Source organism: Macrobrachium nipponense, chromosome 6, assembly GCF_015104395.2.
Source record: "Macrobrachium nipponense isolate FS-2020 chromosome 6, ASM1510439v2, whole genome shotgun sequence".
Classification (NCBI taxonomy): domain Eukaryota; kingdom Metazoa; phylum Arthropoda; class Malacostraca; order Decapoda; family Palaemonidae; genus Macrobrachium; species Macrobrachium nipponense.
This window is the reverse complement of record NC_061108.1, coordinates 77613053-77634067: the sequence shown is the minus strand read 5'-3', so window position 1 is coordinate 77634067 and position 21015 is coordinate 77613053. Positions and strand designations below refer to the sequence as shown.

At 42.2% G+C, this 21015-nt stretch overlaps 1 protein-coding gene across 1 annotated transcript in view; it reads left to right on the top strand.

Annotated features, from left to right (window-relative positions):
* The window catches only part of LOC135216167 (protein ROP-like), a 178259-nt gene that overhangs the window by 103709 nt on the left and 53535 nt on the right, over positions 1-21015 (top strand). Inside the window, exons 7-9 of the mRNA XM_064251288.1 lie at positions 10831-11011; positions 11256-11424; positions 12635-12844. Coding sequence (XP_064107358.1) covers positions 10831-11011; positions 11256-11424; positions 12635-12844 — 560 coding nt within the window. The remainder of the gene's footprint in view (positions 1-10830; positions 11012-11255; positions 11425-12634; positions 12845-21015) is intronic.

Below are 21015 nucleotides of genomic sequence, written 5' to 3'. Positions count from 1 at the left end.
GTGGGGAGGGAACGTTTTTCAGTTCAGGGCCCTATGCTTCGGCCTTTCCACGGCCCCCCAAGTATTCACAGGACTGATGAAGAACGTTGCCCAGTGGCTTCATCTCGAGGGAGTGAGGATTTCCCTCTACTTGGACGATTGGCTTATCAGGGCCAAATCCAAGGAGAAATGTCTGGAGGACTTACAAGTGACGTTGGATCTAGCAGCTTCTCTGGGTTTGCTAGTGAATTTCGAGAAGTCACAGCTAATCCCCAGTCAATAGCGTATCTATCTGGGATTCTGATGGCTTCTCAGGTTTTTCGGGCGTATCCGTCCCCAGAGAGGATAACCCGAGGTTTGGAGAAGGTAGCAATCTTTCTAGAGAAAGATGTATGCACAGCGAGGGAGTGGATGAGTCTGTTGGGGACACACTCCTCGCTGGAGCAATTCGTTTCTCTAGGAAGGTTGCACCTCAGACCCCTACAGTTCTTCCTGACGAGGAACTGGGATCGGAAATCTCAAGGTCTGGACTTTGCGTTCAAGATTTCGCAAGAGATAAAGGAGGATCTACGTTGGTGGCTAAACTCTCTATTGTTCAAGGAAGGCCTTTCCTTGCAGGTTCGGAACCCCAACCTAGTGTTGTATGCAGACGCTTCGGACAAAGGTTGGGGAGCTACTCTCGGGTCGAGAGAAGTGTCAGGCACCTGGATGGGGGATCAGGTGTCCTGGCACATCAATAAGAAGGAGCTAACAGCGATTTGGTTAGCTCTCAAGACCTTCGAACCCCTCATAAAAGGGAAATATGTTCAGATCAACTCCGACAACACTACAGCCCTGGCTTACATTCGGAAACAGGGGGGACTCACTCTTTCTCCCTGTACGAGACAGCGAGATCGCTCCTCTTGTGGTCAGAGGAAAGGAACATAAGGCTTCTCACCAGGTTCGTACAGGGAGAAAGAAATGTCAGAGCGGATCTGCTAAGCAGAAGGAATCAAGTCCTTCCCTCAGAGTGGGACTCTGCACGCGGAGTATGCCAGGAGCTGTGGAGGACGTGGGGCAGGCCCCATCTCGATCTATTTGCGACTCCAGGAATGCGCGGATAGATCTATATGCTCCCCTATTGCAGACCCAAGAGCAGTGGCAATAGATGCATTCCTGATGGATTGGAGGAATCTGGATCTTTACGCGTTCCCGCCTTTCAAGATTATAGGGGAAACGTTAAGGAAATTCGCAGCGTCAGAGGGAGCAAGGATGACGTTGATAGCTCCGTTCTGGCCCGCCCACGACTGGTTCACAGAGGTACTGGAATGGCTGGTGGATGTCCCAAGATCCCTACCTCTAAGAGTCGATCTGCTCAAACAGCCCCACTTCGACAGGTTTCACAAAAACCTCCCCGCTCTCAGTCTGACTGGATTCAGACTATCAAGAGTCTCGTCAGAGCTAAGGGCTTTTCGGCAAAGTCTGCAAGGGCTATTGCCAATGCACGTAGACCTTCCACATCTAGAGTCTACCAGTCGAAGTGGGATGTTTTTGTTTTTCGACGCTGGTGCAGGACTCATAAAGTTTCCTCCTCCAGTACCTCTGTGACTCAGATAGCAGATTTCCTTATCTTCCTGAGGGAAAAATGTGGGTTGGTTGTCTCCACCATCAAGGGATACAGGAGCATGCTTTCCTCAGTTTTTCGTCATAGAGGATTAAACATATCTGAGGACAAGGACCTCCATGATTTAATCAGATCGTTTGAAACGGTTAAAAGAACCTCCTCCTTAGTGCCTAGCTGGAATCTAGATGTCGTGCTGCTCTTCCTGAGGTCCTCAAGGTTCGAACCTCCCCATACTGCTTCGTTCAGAGACCTTTCGATGAAGACTCTTTTTCTCTGTGCGTTAGCGTCAGTGAAGAGGGTCAGCGAGCTGCAGGCTCTAGAAGGTGAGGTAGGTTTCCAAGGAGGCTCCGCGGTTTGCTCTTTTCTTCCGGCTTTCCTTGCCAAGAATGAAAACCCTTCTTCGCCGTGGCCCAGGAGCTTCGAAATCAAAAGCTTATCCTCCTTAGTTGGGACAGAAGAGGAGAGATCTCTTTGCCCGGTGAAAAGCCTGAAATATTATCTTCAGAGGAAGAAAAGACTTGCTGCTAATGAGAGCAATCTCTGGTGCTCTGTAAGGGACCCCAGTAGGCCCTTATCTAAAAATGCACTCTCATTCTTTATCAGGATGTTATTAGAGAAGCACACACTTCTTGCAATCAGCAACAGTTTAACCTTCTGAAAGTCAAGGCGCACGAAGTACGGGCCATCGCGACGTCTTTGGCTTTCAAGAAGAATTTGTCATTACAAAACCTTATGAAGGCACTTTTTGGAGGTGTGAATCAGTCTTCTCTAATCACTACCTAAAGGACGTATCGATTACGTATGATAAGTGTTTTGGGCTAGGCCCTTACGTATCGGCGGATTCAGTGCTGGGGCAGGGAGCTGAAACACATCCTTTTAATCCTTTTTCCCTGTTAGTTTTAAGTTTGAGTTTTTTTTGGTTGTACGAAGGAGGTTGCAAGGAGGCCCAGCTCCTTCTTTCGTATACTAATGTTAGTATTTGGTTAGGTGATCGGTTGTGCTTGAGGCTCCTTGCAATTGGTAGTGATAGGCTCTGGCATGTAAGCGGGTTGATCCCCATTGACCAGATCCTGCTTGGATTCTGCCAAGTAAGTGGACTCAGTTCCCATTGGTAGACCCAAAGAGTTCTTCAGCCATAGGTCACGCCCTCGCTGAGACTCTTTAGGCAACGCAGACTAATAGACAGTAACTATCAAGTCTTCTGCCTAAATCAGGTAAGAACCAGAGGTTTATATTATGTATTCCTTTAACATGTGTTGTCCCCACTTTCTAAGTAAGTATGTGTCTCTTTCCCTCCACCAAGGGTGTCAATCAGCTAAGTATATATCTGGCAGGGAAGTTCATGTACAAAAATGATATTGTTAGTATACAATAAAGTTTTGTACATACTTACCTGGCAGATATATACGATTGATGGCCCGCCCAGCCTCCCCTCAGGAGACAGGTGGAAGAAAATAACCTGACAAGAAAGGGGGACTGGTTCTTACACCCGCCTCCCAGCGGCGGGTAAGGTAGATCACCTGACCTACCTGTAGCGTGTGCCGCGAGTTTTGAATTTTCTGTCGTGACGTCAGAGACCTAAGCTAAGTATATATCTGCCAGGTAAGTATGTACAAAACTTTATTGTATACTAACAATATCATATTTTCATATATGTACCGAAGGGGAATTTTTAGTTGATGATAATTTCTTCCCCTCATGGGATCGAACCATCGTCCAGCATACAGGCACAAAATCAAGACAACATTGACGTTACCAATTCAGCTAACAGTGAGGCTATAAGTTTATACCATTTCTGACCTTACAAATCACTGTCGAACTCGGTTTTTTCGTAATTAGAATTGATATGAAACCACCTCTACCATGTTAGCCAATTCGAACTTTTGACGAACATAGCCATGTTAAATAACTATCACTTCACTGTGATTCATATAAATCATTCAAGCTATAAATGTCCTTTAATATCTAATTCTCTCTACCTCGGAATTGATATGTTTTCATATATGTACCGAAGGGGAATTTTTATTTGATAATTTCGTCCCCTCATGGGATCGAACCATCATCAAGCGGACAGTCATGAAATCAAGATGACATTGACGTTACCGATTTGGCTAAGAGTGAGGCTATAAGTTTATACTGATTCTGACCTTACAAATCACCGTCGAACTCGGTTTTTTCGTAATTAGAATCGATATGAAACTCCCTCTACCATGTTAGCCAATTCAAACGTTTGACAAACATAGCCATGTTATGAATAATTATCACTTCACCGTCATTCACATAAATCATTCGAGCTACAAGTGCTGTTTAATATCTAATTCTCTCTACCTCGGAATTAATATATTTTCATATATATACCATAGGGGAATTTTTAGTTGATAATAATTTCTTCTTCTCATGGGATCGAACCATTATCCAACGTACAGGCACGAAGTCAAGACGGCATTGACATTACCGATTCGGCTAACAGTGAGGCTATAAGTTTATACCGATTCTGACCTTACAAATCACTGTCGAACTCGGTTTTTTCGTAATTAGAATCGATATGAAACCCCCTCTTCCATGTTAGCCAACACAGATGCGAGATTTTATGAATATTTTGAAATATTTGTGAAGTTTTTAATATTTAGAAATCTTGAATATTTTTGAAATACATAACAAAAAGTGGAACAATGTTTTTTTTTATTCTGTAAAGTTGAAGGTGATATTTAGTGAATTGAGATGCAATATGTGTCATTATGCTAAAAACTGTAAATTTTTATTGGGTGGGTTCAACTCTTAACTTATTCATACATCTAATGTCATTAAGTCTCTCTGATCTAGCCTACTGCCTTTTTTGAAGATTGATATCAGTGTCATTATGCTAAAAACTGTAAATTTTTATTGGGTGGGTTCAACTCTACTTATTCATACATCTAATGTCATTAAGTCTCTCTGATCTAGCCTACTGCCTTTTTTGAAGATTGATATCAGTGTCATTATGCCAAAAAACAGGAAATTTGGTTTTTGGAGGGTTCCCTCCACCCCCGGTTGGTGGTTCCCCACGTTTTTGGAACGCTGACCATTTCCTGAAATTTTTTTAAAGTGCAAAATATGACACTTATTCTCCTAGTTAAGGATTTATGAGTATACCATAGGTGGGCCATGTTGTGCAATTTGTTATGGGCACAGTGTGCACTCTCTCAGGTATGAAATGGATTTTTTAGGCAATTTTATCTACTAGTAGGTCGGTATTCCTCCACCTCACCCTACTCTGTCCATTTATCCCACCTCCTGTCAATGTGGGCATCAGCTATGTAATTACTGGTTAAGTTGCATAATTAAAAATTATGTTTTCATAATAAAACAAGGTTTTAATTATACTTCTTACCCAGTAATTACATGATCAGTGCCCTCCCTCCTACCTGCTGATGGACATAAGCATAAATGGAATAGGCTGTATGATTCCTAACATCTCACTAGGGGGCGAGACTGGTGTCACTTACACAATTATCGGTGTCGCTACCGCGAAATTTGAATCTACACTGTTGTGAATAACATAAACTATAGCTATGTAATTACTGGGTAAGTATAATTAAAACCTTGCTTTATTATAAAAAATTTTTTTTTGCTAGATATTGGTTGTACACGTACACAACAGTTAAAATTTTGCAAGGTGTGTTTTTCTATAGTATTTCAAGCATTACATATTTTTTTTTGTTAAGAAATTCACAATTTCGTGAAAACAAATTGTTTAAAAAATCCACAATTATATATAAAAATATATTTTATGTAAAAATATAAAACAAAGACTTTCGAACACTTGAACGGTGTTCCTCATCAGTGTGACGTTAAAATGTAATAAAGAGGATAGGTTCCCTCCGAAGAGCATCTAAAAAGGTGGGCGGGGCGAGAAAATAATAACAGCCCATCGTCGAAGTGCTGGTTCGTGTTTTACGTAATCCCAATCTCAACAGGCAGTTGCGCCAACCTCCTCGATCTCCGAACCTGCGAAGTTGCTCCTGCTTGCACTGCATATGTGCCATAGTCGGAAACATCCGCTGGGACATCGGCTATCTGGAGAGAGAGGGGAAGAGGAAGCAGAGCATCAGGGTTCACATATTTGTTGTTATAAAAAGAATGTGGAAATTCCTTAGACCTTCCTATAGTCCTTCTCAACTGATCAGTGAATAGAGAGTGGAAGAACAGTGGCAGCTTTCACACAGCCAAGGGAGACAGAAATCCCCCTCTTCTGAGTCAGACGTCTCCCCCAGGACCATCTTCCAGCAGGTGTAGCTCATCACTGCAATGGAACCACCCTAGGTGGGGCAGCTCTTGCTACTCAGCCACAGATTGGGGTCACCAGTGTCATCAGAAGAGGCATTCTTCTTGGTACCTGTCCAGGAGGACTTCCCAGTCTCATTTTAGAAGCACATTACAGAAATTTAACTATAGGCAAGACCGCGACAGAGCAGAGTGTCATTCCTCCTGACACTGTTCTAAACACTGATCACTGAGATGGCATAATGCCGGGGAGTTAGGAAAACGCTGCCTCCCGGGTTTAGGAGACATGTCTAAGGAGCACCACTATCTTGAAGGCAGTCGCACCAGAGCAGGTTCCCCTTCTTCTCATTATGATTCCAGATGACAGTCATCAGGATAGGACAGTGGACATGGCACCATATCTGACTCAGCCTCCATGCAGCGTTGGAGACTGGACATCCACCCAGCGGAAAAGAATGGAGATGGGAGATACCGGGGCCATCAAATCAGGTACGTGGCTGTGCCACATACTCAGAGGAAGGGATGGAGTCCCCCCTTCTAGATTTGCCAGATGAGGAGAGTAGCTTTTTGGGCTTTACCCTCAAGATCCGTAGTAAATTGGACACATGCTAGAACCAGAGAATGTGGCACCTGAAAACTATCTCGGCTTCTCCTACATGGAGCATATGTAGGATAGCATCCCAGAGGCAAAAAAAAAAAAAAATGGAGCATAAGTAGGATAGCATCCCAGAGGCAAAAAAAAAACCATCTGACTACTAGTTTCCATTGGTAGTAAGCATTATAAATGACTCAGACAGCCTAATAGTGGGAAAACAAACCTCTCTAGCCTCCACCAGTTTCTGAAAATTGCTGATCCACCCTTTTTTCCTACCAAGCCAAGTGCTATTTTCAGAAAGAGAGAAATAAGACACAAAATTTATCAGTGGGGAAATGATGAACCACAAAGTGGTGTTGGAAAGGGCGTTGAAGACCATCTTATGGCTTGACAGGTAATGGGGGCAAGGATGAAAGATATGAAGGTCATACCATCCAAAAAATTACACACCATGAAGGTTTATATATATGGCTTCAGGGGGGAACGTTTTTTCTTACGTATGACCCATGCATGGCCTAGTGTATTCCTCAAAAGGAGAGAGTCCCTCTTGTCATTGGCTCAGAGGCACATCTCGGCCAATAGTTGGCTCGGTCTAAGGAATGGCTCCCTCATGGATGCATCCGTTTATGTACTCTTCTCCGGAGTTGCTGAGCCAAGTGGTAACTGAGAAAACAGAAGATGCGAAGAACTTCTCAGCAGCCTCGCTGAAGTCTGCTTCAAGAGGGCAGTCAATCAGCATGGTGGTCCAGATTAGGCCCACACTGACATTGAAACAGTCATTTCCCCTCTCAGGGAAAATTGCAAGAGGAAGGAAGGCAGTCCTTCAGTACCTCCCAGCCCCTCCATCCAGAGAAGCAAAATAGGTGGGGAAGAGAGTGGGGGGAGGCCACTAGATGAGCTTTGGATGTTTCCAACCCCACATCAGACCATGGTGGGGGGCTGTCTGGGGAACAAGTGGCCAGAGTAGCAGCTGTGCAGAGCAGAGGACCTTTCAATGTCATGGGAATTGTGGACATGGTTAGAAACTTTGAGAAGAGTTGCTTTCTTTGGGAATGAAAACCCATAGAATGGAGCATGACCAAGGTCCTACCTTCCCCTGAGGAAAGTGCGCAGTGAACCACTCAGAAGGGCCTCAGACTGGCACTTGACCCTAAGATCAGTTTTCGTGTTGGTACTGGCATTGATGAAGAGGGTGGGCAAACACAACGTGACCCACGCATACAACATGACTCACACTCGTAGATGGACATCAGTGAGCTTTACCTACCTCCTAGAGTTTTTGGCAGACCCAGAACCTCTCCACACACAACCTAAGGTTTGATGTTTTCTCTGTTCCTCCACTGAAGGACTTCGTAGGTCACGAACAGGACGAAATGGTACTATGCCTGGTCAGATTTTAGAGAGAATACCTTAAATGTACAGCCCCCACAGACCAGTCTGTCGTAGACTTCTTGAGGTAGAGAAGACCTCACCCCAGCCAGAGTCAGGGCTCATAGCAGTTAGCCAATAAGGGAAGCTGACATCATCTCACTGTAGCTCTTTCCCAAATATACATAACCCACACTTGATATGTCTTACATTATATAAGGTCTTTTTTTTACTTTTAGGAAACATTCATTTATTCTCTAAATATAAAAAAAAAACATTCATCTGCTTGTCAGCCATTTGCAATGAGTGGATGTAAACAAAATCATAGTGCTGCCCTGGTGGCCTGTCTTGGTAACACATATGTACATATAAACAACTATACAGCTGACCTGAGAAAAGGTAAGAGTTTGGGTACAGTTTCCCATAAAGTAAGGTTGTTTGTTTATGGTAAATTTCACACTTAGTCCAAACCCATGGCTGAAAAAACAAAAAAGGCACTGCTATAACATCAAACTTAAACTAGAATCATACATTGTTCCCTACAAAATTACTTTAATGTCTTTCAATAAATGTATGATGAAGCATTCTAAAATTGTTTTTTCCCCAAAATGTCTTTGTAAAATAGGGATGCATCTTATGTGAGAGTGTATCTTATACGCTGGCAAATACAGTACATAACATATTTGTAATTTGGATAGTGACTGTAATGTGAATTAATGTAAATAATGACATGAAACTGTAAAAAACAGAGCAAGAATGATTTAATCATCAATTGGGACCACGTCATAAACAGAAAATGTCATAGGTCAAGACTGTTGTAGTCCAGGATCACCTGTACTCCCCTTCCAATAGAGGAATTCCTTTTGGCTGTAGTACCCTTCCGGAAGGGTGACCAGATGTTTTCTGCTCGTATGCAAGATTCATACTTCCTTGTCCTGATCCATCCTCTGTTGAGAAAGTATGTTTTGTGTTCAAAGGGAAGGTCATGCAATTCAAAGTTCTGTGTAGGGCTGGGCATGGCACCGCACCTTTTCTCCCACATTTTGGCTCCAATAGCTGGAGGGAGTCATCAGATAGGAGTCTGAGTTCTAAATTGATCTTTTTGGGCTTTTCAGACAGAGACTGATAGACAATTTCTGTTAACGCATAGGTAATCTTGACCCCAAAACATTGAGTTTTGTTATGTAAAGTTTGTTAACATGGTCTGTCTAAGAAAGATCAATTCAATTTTACTTCAGGAACTCTTGGGTCAGATCTTGTCTTCCAGACTCTATTCCAATCTTAATTTCTTCAGATCCTTGACATTTGATGGGTTTGCCTCTAAACCACCAGAGCCCAAGCTCACGTCCTCAGCTGCTGAAGGGTAAGGTAGGGGAACCATTCTGGAGAACATTGAAATGTTAAGGAGTTGGACTGTATAGGAGAGCAAATGCATACAAACAAACTGTAACTTGGCAGGTGGAAGGTCATATGCAAGAAGGAAATTTAATCAGAAATAAAATAATGGCAGTCTACTCCAACAATTCAACCTCTCATTGTTACAAAAGGAAGAACAAATAAAGATATTTGTTCAGGCTACCAGGGAACTTATTTGGGCAAAGTTCACAAACACCATTTTTCCTACAACAATTTGTCCATGGGAGAAAACTTAAGGAGGAATTAAGAATTTATTTTAAGGTGTTAGGAGGCCAAACACTGTCTTGTTTCTATGTTGTTTAATTAGGTCAGTGTGCATGGAGTTGAATCCTGATTATTTTCCATTCTTTGTAAGTATAGCGCCTCAGTGGCGTGGTTGGTTTGGTGTTTGCTTCTCACCTTGGTGGTCGCGGGTTCGATTCTCGGCCATTCCTTTGAGGAGTGAGAGATGTGTATTTCTGGTGATAGAAGTTCACTCTCGACGTGGTTCGGAAGTCACGTAAAGCCGTTGGTCCCGTTGCTGAATAACCACTGGTTCCATGCAAGGTAAAAACACCATACAAACAAACAATTCTTTGTAAGTAAAACATCACAACTGTTATGCTGTAAGCACTTTTAATTCCCTTTAAAACCTCTTGTCAACACATTTTGGAGGATGTGGAACACAAGTTTTACCTTGCTTTGTTTACAAGGCATCAAATTTCAAATGGAAACTGTAAAGCCCTTTGTCCTATCACCATGGCAGGGATGATTTTTTCCTGAACCATATATGAGAGGATCTTCCTTTCTTTTCTATCTTTAGGTTGTTAGGGAATCCAGGTGTTGAGTTAGGGGAGCATTTAGGTACACTTGGGTGTATAGGAGCATACCTTGATATCTGAAGGTAATCATTGTCTTGAGTTGTGGATTGTTGGTTTTGGTCTTTCGACTCTGGCACAGGAGTCTCTAATACTTTACTAGATATTCCTTCTTCCCTGTAAGGATTATCTGATAAGTCTCACTGCAAAAGTACGCCAGGCAAGATTGTATAGGAACTTTTTCCCTTTCAAAAAAGATTTTAGTTTGCTTGGCTGAGCTTATGTTTCTCTGGCTGCATTAACCCACCATCATTTCAGTGTGGTTGTCAACTAACTTTATTAGCAAGTAAGACTCTTCCCAAATAATGAACATTTTTTTTAAACCCACCCATCCTCCCCACATCTTAGTGGGTTGTCAGAAAAATTTTGACAAGACCATACACATTCCAATGCCATCTGGTGGGAAATAGGTGATTATAGAAAGTCCATTTGGATCAGCCAAAGATGTAAGCTAACTTTGACAGTATGTAAGTGTCCAAGTAATTTTATTATAAAAATTTTTTATTACACATTATTGTGCAGCACAGGTTATTATGTGGGCCTAAAGAGGTTGCTAAGAATCTGAGCTGCAGTTACGTATGGGATAAGCATGTATGGGTGGGATGCCAGTTATGATGTGCTGTTTCTTTTTCAATTTGCCTGCTCTGTCTGGTAAGGCACCTCCAACCAAAATTGCAATAGTATTTCATAAATGAGCACATTTATACTGAACCATTTTTTTTTTCTATTTCATTAAATCTACCCAACAGATATCGAGGCGATTTTGAACGAAATGTGGAACTTGCTCAGTTGATTCAGCAAAAATTAGATGGTTATAAGGCAGATGAGCCATCTATGGGAGAAGGTGTGGAAAAGGCAAGGTCGCAGCTCCTTATCTTGGATAGAGGATTCGACTGTATTTCTCCATTACTTCATGAACTTACATTACAGGTAGTGTATTATGCATTATTTGAAGTGTTATGAAAATGATAAAGCTTTGAAACTTGATGTTCATTGCCACTAAAATGTTTTGTATAGTACTAAGGTTAATGTAAAATATCATTGACTACTGACAGTACTACAGTAGTTGTAATGTTCACTTTAATGATTAATAACAGTCATAAAGTTAGCTGTAATTCCTACTGTGGTATTATTATATCTTAGTTGTTTATTATTCCCATTAATTATTTTCCAGGCAATGGCATATGATTTGTTGGATATTGAAAATGATGTTTACAAGTATGAAGCAACTCAGGGAGAGAGTGAGAAAGAAGTGTTGTTGGATGAAAATGATGAGTTGTGGGTTGAACTGCGCCACCAGCACATTGCTGTTGTGTCTCAGAATGTCACCAAAAAAATGAAAGGTGAGTATATGAAAGATGAAGCATGATCTATTGTATCAGTTTTTTGCTCCATTAGGAATTTAAATTTTTCAGGAGTGGTAACTATAACCACTCCTGAAAAATTAAAATTCCTAATGCAGCGAAAAACTGATACAATAGATCATGCTTCATCTTTCATTTGTAAATTTGTATCTTCTATTTGCTTGAAAAGCTTTTATCCTGTGTTATTTAGTGTGTATCACCAGTGGGAAAAGTTACTCTTTATCTAGTATACATTAACAATAATAATAAGGATTAGTTTTTCCAGACCTCTGAGTCTTATATAGACTCTTCTCAGGTTGGTATCTACGTAAAGTCCTATTGGCTCTACTACATGCCTATTTACCTAGTAGTAAAGTCCTATCGGCTCTACCATATGCCTATTTACCTTAGTGGCTCATACCTATCATTGAATTACTATATACTAACTGGAAAGCTTAATGTTTGAGGTCCTGATTGAAGATTGACAGCTGAGAACTTTGATGTTTTTGTTGCTAGAAAGCTCAGTGATTGTAGTAAGGTCTATTCTGAAGATTTTATTGCACTGTTTTGACTTGAACTATGAACTGCTGCACAAAGATTCATAAAATGAGATAGAAAGAAAGATATTCCTCAACACTTTTCTGCTCAGTTTACTCCTTCATTCAGTTTTCAAGTTATGATAAAAATGAAACAGGATACACATATAGTATAATACAAACTATAAAAGTTTTAAAAACATACATTACTAAAATGAATTGAAACGACTGTAAAACACTTCTCTAATACAACTAGATTTGTTTTAAAACCATCTCTAACATTGCTTTTCAGTTCTTAAAAGCTGAAATACTGAAATAAAATTGATGATGTTAAATTGAAATACTATACATACAGTAATTCTATTAGATGATTAACACTTCCATCTGTTTGTACTGTAGTTTTGCAGCCAAGAATTTAAATGATGACGGGTTTTGTGATTATTTAGAAATCTTGAAGTACATTTTACTATACATGGATTTAAGTAAGTGATAGTGCCCAGGATTAATTTGGGTTACTCTTAGTATGTAATCTAATTGTGTTTATTGTACAAGATGAGGAATACATAATAATATATTATTTTTTGGTTCTGTGCTGGAAAAATTTTATTACTACATTGTGAAGTTGAATTTTTTTTTATGTAATAAAATTTTAACTCAAAGCTTTGTATTTTCAGAATTTATGGCTACTAAGCGCAACATGGGTGATAAGGCTTCTATGAAAGACCTGTCGCAGATGATAAAAAAAATGCCTCAGTACCAAAAGGAACTCTCCAAATATTCCACACATCTTAATCTTGCAGAGAACTGCATGAAAAAATATCAAGGTTATGTAGACAAGTTGTGTCGTGTGGAACAAGACTTGGCTATGGGCACAGATGCTGAAGGTATAAAAGCTTTTAGTCAAGTCTGTTGAATATTGTAGTTTTTTGTTAAAGATTTTTTTTCTTAATCATGAATAGTCTGTAGTTGCATTTAGCCAGAAGGATTTTTTTATTCATAAATTTTTACTTGTTGAGAAGCTCATAAATTGTAATAATGGAATATACAGGCAGTCTCTGGTATACAACGGGTTCCGTTCTTGAGACGCGTTGTAAGCTGAAAATCATCGTAAAGTGGAACATTGTCAGAAATTATAAAAAATCCTAAGAAACCTTACTTTTAATGCTTTGGGTGTGTTAAAAACTATGTAAATTGCATTTTTATTGTGTTCTTCATAAAAAACCCTTCATATATTGATTATTTCGCATTTTTGGAGTCATATTTCTTCCGTTGGATCAGTGTCATGCAACGAACCCTGGAGCATGTGTCATAAACCTGGAAATTATTTCTGATGAATATAATTGTTTTGCGTCATAACCTTGGAACATCATAAGCTGCAACTGTCTTAAACCGGGACTGCCTGCTCTTACCTGCCCAAGTTCCTGAATACTTAAAGATTATTTTCTATAAGCCCTTAACCCTCTTACGCCGACTGGACATATTTTACGTCGACATTTTTTGTCTCCCGTGTGCCGACTGGACGTATTTTACGTCGACATTTTTTGTCTCCCGTGTGCAGACTGGACGTATTTTACGTCGACTTACAAAAGTTTTTTTTTTAATTCGCGGAAAAATACTTATAGGCCTACCAGCCTAAAACTTTTGAATCACGCGTCTTGGGGGATGCTGGGAGTTCACGGATCAAGGTGTTGTTTTGTTTACAATCGTTACGCAGGCGCGCAAGCACGAATTTCTTTCTTGCTGCACTAAAAAGTATCTGTGACACATCTCAAAAATTATTTCGTCACTTTGACATAATTTTTGTACCATTGTAAATTAGCCGTTACATGAAGTATTATATATGAAAATGTGCGCATTTTTATGTAGAATACAACAATAAAATGCTCATGATTGTAGCTTTTATCAGTTTTGAGATATTTTCATATAAATAACGATAATTGCCAAAATTTCAACCTTTGGTCAACTTTGACTCTACCGAAATGGTCGAAAAACGCAATTGTAAGCTAAAACGCTTATATTCTAGTAATATTCAATCATTTACCTTAATTTTGCAACTAATTGGAAGTCTCTAGCACAATATTTCGATTTATGGTGAATTTATGAAAAAACTTTTTCCTTACGTCCGCGCGGTAACTCTTCCGAAAAAAATCATACATGCGATTGTGGTAATGTTTGCACCATTTTAAAATTAGCCGTTATATAAAGTTTTATATATGGAAATGTGCGCAATTTTATGCACAATACAACTAAAAACAACCCATGGTTGTAGCTTTTATCAGTTTTGAGATATTTTCATATAAATAACGATAATTGCCAAAATTTCAACCTTCGGTCAACTTTGACTCTACTGAAATGGTCGAAAAACGCAATTGTAAGCTAAAACGCTTATATTCTAGTAATATTCAAGCATTTACCTTCATTTTGCAACAAATTGGAAGTCTCTAGCACAATATGTCGATTTATGGTGAATTTATGAAAAAAATAACATTTTCTTTACGTCTGCGCGGTAACTCTTCCGAAAAAATCATACGTGCGATTGTGGTAATGTTTGCACCATTTTAAATTAGCCGTTACATAAAGTTCTATATATGAAAATGTGCGCAATTTCATGTAGAATACAACTAAAAATAATTGAAGGTTGTAGCTTTTCTCATTTTTGAAATATTTGCATATAAATCACGATAAATAGAAAAAAAACTATGTTCGGTCAACTTTGACTCTACCGAAATGGTCGAAAAACGCAATTGTAAGCTAAAACTCTTACAGTCTAGTAATATTCAGTCATTTATCTTCATCTTGAAATAAATTCGAAGTCTCTAGCAAAATATTTAGATTTATGGTGAATTTAAAAAAAAATCTTTCCTTCCCTCCGTGCGCGGATTCTCCGCCACAAATCTCCGAAATACGTACGTCCCATTCTCGGAATATTTGCTCCGTTTCATATTAGGCATTTCATAGAGTTTTATATATGAAAATGTGCGCAATTTCATGTAGAATAAAACGAAAAATATTTGAAGGTTGTAGCTTTTTTTATTTCCGAAATAATATTATATAAAATATATATATAAAAAAATTCGACATTCGGTCAACTTTTAACTCATCAGATATGGTCGAAAACTGCAATTGTAAGCTAATACTCTTACAGTATAGTAATATTCAATCATTTGTCTTCATTTTGAAAGAAATTGGAAGTCTCTAGGACACTATTTAGATTTATGGTGAATTTTTGAAAAAAATATTTGTTTACGTCCGAGCATTACGAATTCATGCATTCTTTTGTGATAATATTTTCTCTGTGTTGCTTTTATCGTTTTACAATGTGTTATATACCAAAATGATCGCAATTTAGTGTACATTACAATGAAAAAAAAGTAACTTGTTACCTTTAACCATTTTGCGCACAGCACGATTTGAATACAATTATATATGAAATTTCGTTTTTGCGCTATCATATATCGCATTATTTATATATGATAATGATAATTTTTTCATTTCTGATGGTTGCATACTAAACTTCAGGCAATGAAAAAAAAGGAGCCAAAAATGAACTCTTAATCTTGAAAACTAAGCGCGCTGTGATTTTTTGAAAAAATGATTTTTTCCGCTTCCGCGCTCACTCTGAAACCCCTCCGGCACACGGGAGACAATTTTTTATTTACCGCTCCGGCGTAAGAGGGTTAATATAAATATGCAGGACCCCCGGTTATTCGTGGTTTGGTAACTGTGGATTTTTTGGTGATGCAATTTTTCAATAAATCACAACAAATTTGGTGACACGCAGACTTTTTAGTAGAAAAAAATGACTGGTTACTGTATTTTCATGTTATTTTTGTGACTAAATACATTTTTTATAATAAAACAAATTTATATTTTGTTCATGAAACTTACCTGTCAGATATATATATAGCTGTATTCTCTGAAGTCCGACAGAATTTCTAAAACTTACGACACACGTAGTGGGAGTTAGGGTGGTTAGTACCCATTCCCGCCGCTGGGAGGCGGGTATCAGGAACCATTCCCATTTTCTATCAGATTTTCTTCTGTCGCCGGTGTCGTAAACACCTGTTTACACACCTCCGCCTCAGGATTTTGGAAAAATTTTCATATTGCTTGAGTATCCTCTTGACTTTTTGGTTTTTTGATTGGATCGATAGCTTGGCATACGTGATTTGGACTGTTTTTTTATTTTGGCTTAGATTTTTCCCTTAAAAATGTCTGGATGTAGTTCTGCTAGCGCCAGGGTGTGCTCGAAAGTGGAATGCAAGGTTAGGCTTCCAAAAGCCTTGGTTGATCCTCACACATTGTGTAAAGGGTGTAGGGGGCAAGAGTGTAGATTTGATTTGCGCTGTAATGAGTGTGAAAGCTTAGATGATTTGCAATGGAAGACGTATGAATCCTACGTTAAGAAGTTAGAACGTGATAGGATTAGGAGGTCTTCCTCCAGGAGTAAGTCGGGTAGCAGACAGGGTATTAATGTATCCCCTTCTAACCCTCCTTTAGATTTTGTGTCTCCTAACCCTGTAGTGTTGCCTTCGGGCCCTCAAGTGGTGTCTGCGGAGGGTAATGCCCTTTCGCTTATTCTAGATTCATTGAAGACGCTTGAATCTAAAGTGCTTGCCCTTGAAAACAGGCAAAATAAGTGCAGTGATAGTGCCCCTAGTGAAGTGGAGGGGGCGTCAGATCGGCCCTATAGCGCCTCTAGGCTGGGACCTCTGCCGGACTCCCAGGACTCAGGGAGAGGGCATGTCGAAGGCCGAAGGAGGGTTACGGGGAACCCCCACCGATCTGGCGTCCCTTCAGCAGTTCCTGTGGACGCTTCCAGGCTGCTAAGGAGCGTGCTCGAGCACGTATCCTTAAGGATTGTTTCTCGTCTTCCGACGCGTCCCCCCCGCGCAAGGGGTGGGAATCTCGATCGGATTCGCGACCTCTGAAGAGGACTCTTCAAGAGCTGGACGCTTCACGTCATGCTATGTCTGAGTGGCATTCTTCTCCGGAAAGCGTAGCTTTTCCGCCCCAGAAGAAGTATAGGACGTCATCCGACGATGACGCCCTCGAGCGCCCCAGTCGCTCTAGAGCCAAGGCTGTTCCTGGGAGAAGGAAGAAGGCGTCCCCTCGCCCCTCTCCTTCTCACAAGCGCAGCTCGTCTCCGCGTAAGGAGACATCTCAGACGGAGATCATCATTGCGATGCAGCGGCAACTGGACGCTTTACTGAAACAGAAGGAGACGGTCCCGCGTCGAAGGAAAGACGATAGACTGCCTATCAAGAGATCTAAGCAGTCTTCTCCAATGGCTCCTTTTTCGTCCCCGTCTTCTGATATTTCGCCCTCTAGACGTCGTTTTGCTCCCCAGGGTTCAGCTAGAGGTGACGGTAGACGCCAAGTTAGAGAGAGTTCTCTGCATGCTCCTCTCCCTTCCCGTAGAGAGGACGCTCGGCGTTCCGACTTCGACGCTTCTGCTGACGACGATTTGCGTTCTGCACCTCTGCGACATGACAGTGTGGACGCTCAACGTTATGTTAGTCGGGCAGTGGATCAAGTTTCTTCGCTGGACGTTCGGAAGGACGCTTCGCGGGACGGTAGAAGAGTCTCTTTGATGGACGCTCCGTTGGACGCTTCAGCTGGACGCTCGTGGTTGGACGGCTGATGTTTGGACGCTCGAGAGAACGCTACATTGGACGCTCAGATGGACGCTCGTAGACGTTCTAGTAAGACCTCTGTGGACGCGAATGTGGAAGTTCGCTGTCACTCGGATGTGGTTCCCGAGACTTTGGCACGTTCGCCTCTAAAAGTGACTCCTGATCCTGTTACTGTTAAGGATCCGTTACCCTCGTCTTCTTTTCATCGTTCAGATAGGAGACTTGGAGCTAAAGGACTTCTGCCTCTTCCTTCGGACTTGCACTCGGGTAGGGAAGAAGGAGAACTTAGCGGTTCTTCGGAGGATGTTGATGATGATCAACCTGCTACATCTGCCTCGTCAGATTATCAAGTTTTGGCTCGACTACTTCGTGATTCGTTTGGCGATACTTTTCAGCCAGCTGCTCCTCCTTCTCCTCCTTCTCAGTTTTCGTCGTCGAAGACAAGTAAGTCTCCAGGTTTCGTGAAGATGAAGACGTCGTTATCTACGAAAAGAGCTTTCCGGAAGGTAAACGCCTGGATGGAGTCTAGGAAAGCAAAAGGAAGAACTACTTTCGCCCTGCCTCCGTCTAGACTTAGCGGTAAGGCAGGGATGTGGTATGAGACAGGCGAGGAATTAGGATTGAAGGTTCCTACGTCGGCTCAAGGTGATTTCGCCAGCGTGGTGGATGCCTCAAGGAGGGCCCTTTTAGCATCGGCTAAGGTTTCTTGGACGACTTCCGAACTGGACCATCTTTTGAAGGGACTATTTAGGTCCTTAGAAGTTTTTCAACTTTTTAGACTGGTGTCTTGGAGCCTTAGACAACCAATCTCGTAAGCCAGACTCGATCAGCTTGGGGGAGCTGTCCAGTGTATTGTCATGCATGGACAAGGCCGTCAGGGATGGCTCAGAGGAGTTAGCCTCTCATTTTTCTGCAGGGGTTCTTAAGAAAAGGTCGCTTTATTGCAACTTCGCGGCTAAGTCTGTCTCTCCCGCTCAGAGGACAGAACTTTTGTATGCTCCCTTCTCGAGTCATCTCTTCCCCCAAGCTATGGTGAAGGATCTGGCAGTGAGTCTGCAGGAAGGAGAAAGCCACACAAGACCTGTTGGCTCAGTCTTCGAGACGTCCGGCTGGCCCTTCAACGTCGTCAGGAACGCAACAGTTTAGAAAGCAGAAGCCCTTTCGTGGAGGGACTTCCGCTAGATCGTCTCCTCGAGGAAGAAGCCTTCCTAGAGGTAGAGCCCCTTCCAAGTCTAGGGGTAAGAAGTGAGAGATCGTGGCCTTCAGTCACCGGTAGGAGCCAGGCTGCAGTTGTTTGCAGAAGCCTGGAGAGTAAGAGAGGCAGACACCTGGTCTCTCGACGTCATAGAGAAGGGTTACAAGATCCCTTTCATAAAGCCGCCCCCGTTGACTTCCACTCCCAGGGACTTGTCCCCATCGTATCCGCTAACAAAGCGAAAGATTCTTTTCGACCTGCTCGAGCAGATGCTCGAGAAAAGAGCAGTGGAACAGGTTTTAGACCTGGCAACGCCAGGATTTTACAACAGATTGTTTCTTGTACCGAAACAATCGGGAGGGTGACGGCCCGTCTTGGATGTAAGTCGTCTAAACCTCTTTATAGAGAAGCAGAGGTTCAAGATGGAGACACCTCAGTCAGTTCTCGGGCCTTAAGACCTGGAGATTGGATGGTATCACTCGACCTCCAGGACGCCTACTTTCACGTCCCGATACATCCCCAATCGATGAAGTACCTTCGGTTCGTATTGAAAGGGAAGGTCTTTCAATTCAGGGCTCTTTGTTTTGGACTGAGTACGGCTCCTTTTATCTTCACCATCTTAATGAAGAACGTGGCGAGGTGGCTCCATCTTTGTTCAACATCAGAATCTCGCTCTATCTAGACGACTGGCTCATACGAGCCTCCTCGCAGACCCGGTGCCTGAAGGATTTGAAGACGACTCTGTCTTTAGCTGCGTCCCTGGGACTTCTGGTGAACTTCGAGAAGTCACATCTGACCCCAACACAGTCCATCGTGTATCTGGGGATTCAGATGGATTCAGGTGGCTTTTCGGGCTTTTTCCGTCCCAGGAACGTCAGCAACAAGGCATAGAAAAAGTGTCAGCCTTTCTAGGGAAAGATTCATGCTCGGTGAGGGAATGGATGAGTCTGGCTGGGACCATTTCCTCTGGAGAAGTTTGTTTCCCTGGGGAGGCTACACCTCCGACCTCTTCAGTTCTTTCTGTCGGACAGCTGGACAGAAAAGGACAACTTCGACATGAAGTTAAACATCTCGGAAGAGGTGAAGAACCATCTAAGATGGTGGCTCGATCCGTGGAAGCTGTCAGAGGGCGTATCCCTCAAGCTTCAGAACCCCGACCTAGTGTTGTTCTCCGACGCGTCATCCACGGGGTGGGGAGCAAACTCTAGGGGGGGAGGAAGTGTCAGGTACCTGGAGAGGGGAACAGGTAACCTGGCATATCAACTTCAAAGAGCTGGCAGCGGTTCAATTAGCGCTCCAGTTCTTCCAGAACAAAGTCTCCCGTCGTGTGGTTCAGATCAACTCGGACAACACCACAGCCCTTGCATACTTGAAGAAACAAGGAGGAACACACTCTCGCTCCCTGTTTTCTCTAGCAAAAGAGATCCTGCTTTGGGCGAAGGAGAGAGAAGTCACAATATTGACAAGATTCATTGCCGGAGTCGAGAACGTCCGGGCAGATCTCCTCAGTCGACAAGGACAGTTATTGCCGACAGAGTGGACTCTCAATCAAGAAGTATGCCAGGAACTGTGGGGTCTTTGGGGATGCCCCTTAGTGGACATCTTCGCAACATCAAGGACGGCGAGACTTCCTCTGTATTGCTCCCCGGTTCTCGATCCGGGAGCAGTAGCAGTAGACGCCCTTCTATGGGAGTTGGACGGGCCTGGATCTCTACGCTTTTCCCCCCTTCAAGATCCTGGGGAGGTGATGAGAAAATTTGCAGCATCGGAGGGGACGAGGTTGACCTTAATCGCCCCTTTTGGCCCGCAGCGATCTGGTTCACAGAGGTGATGTTCTACCTAGTGGATTATCCGAGATCTCGTTCCGTTAAGGAGAGAGTCTACTCAAACAGCCCCACTTCGAGAGGTACCACAAAAACCTCTCCGCTCTGAGTCTGACGCGTTCAGACTATCCAAAAGTTGGCCAGAGCGAGAGGTTTTCGAAATCAGTGGCTAAAGCTATCGCCACCGCGAGGAGACCATCATCAATCGCGGTTTACCAATCGAAGTGGGCAGCCTTTAGAAGTTGGTGTAAGAGAAAAGGAGTTTCCTCTACCACTACCTCTGTGAGCCAGATCGCCGACTTCTTGCTTATCTGAAACAAGATCTAAAGTTGGCAGTGTCAACTATTAAAGGCCTACAGAAGCGTTTCTAATCTGTAGTCTTTCGCCATAGAGGTCTTGAC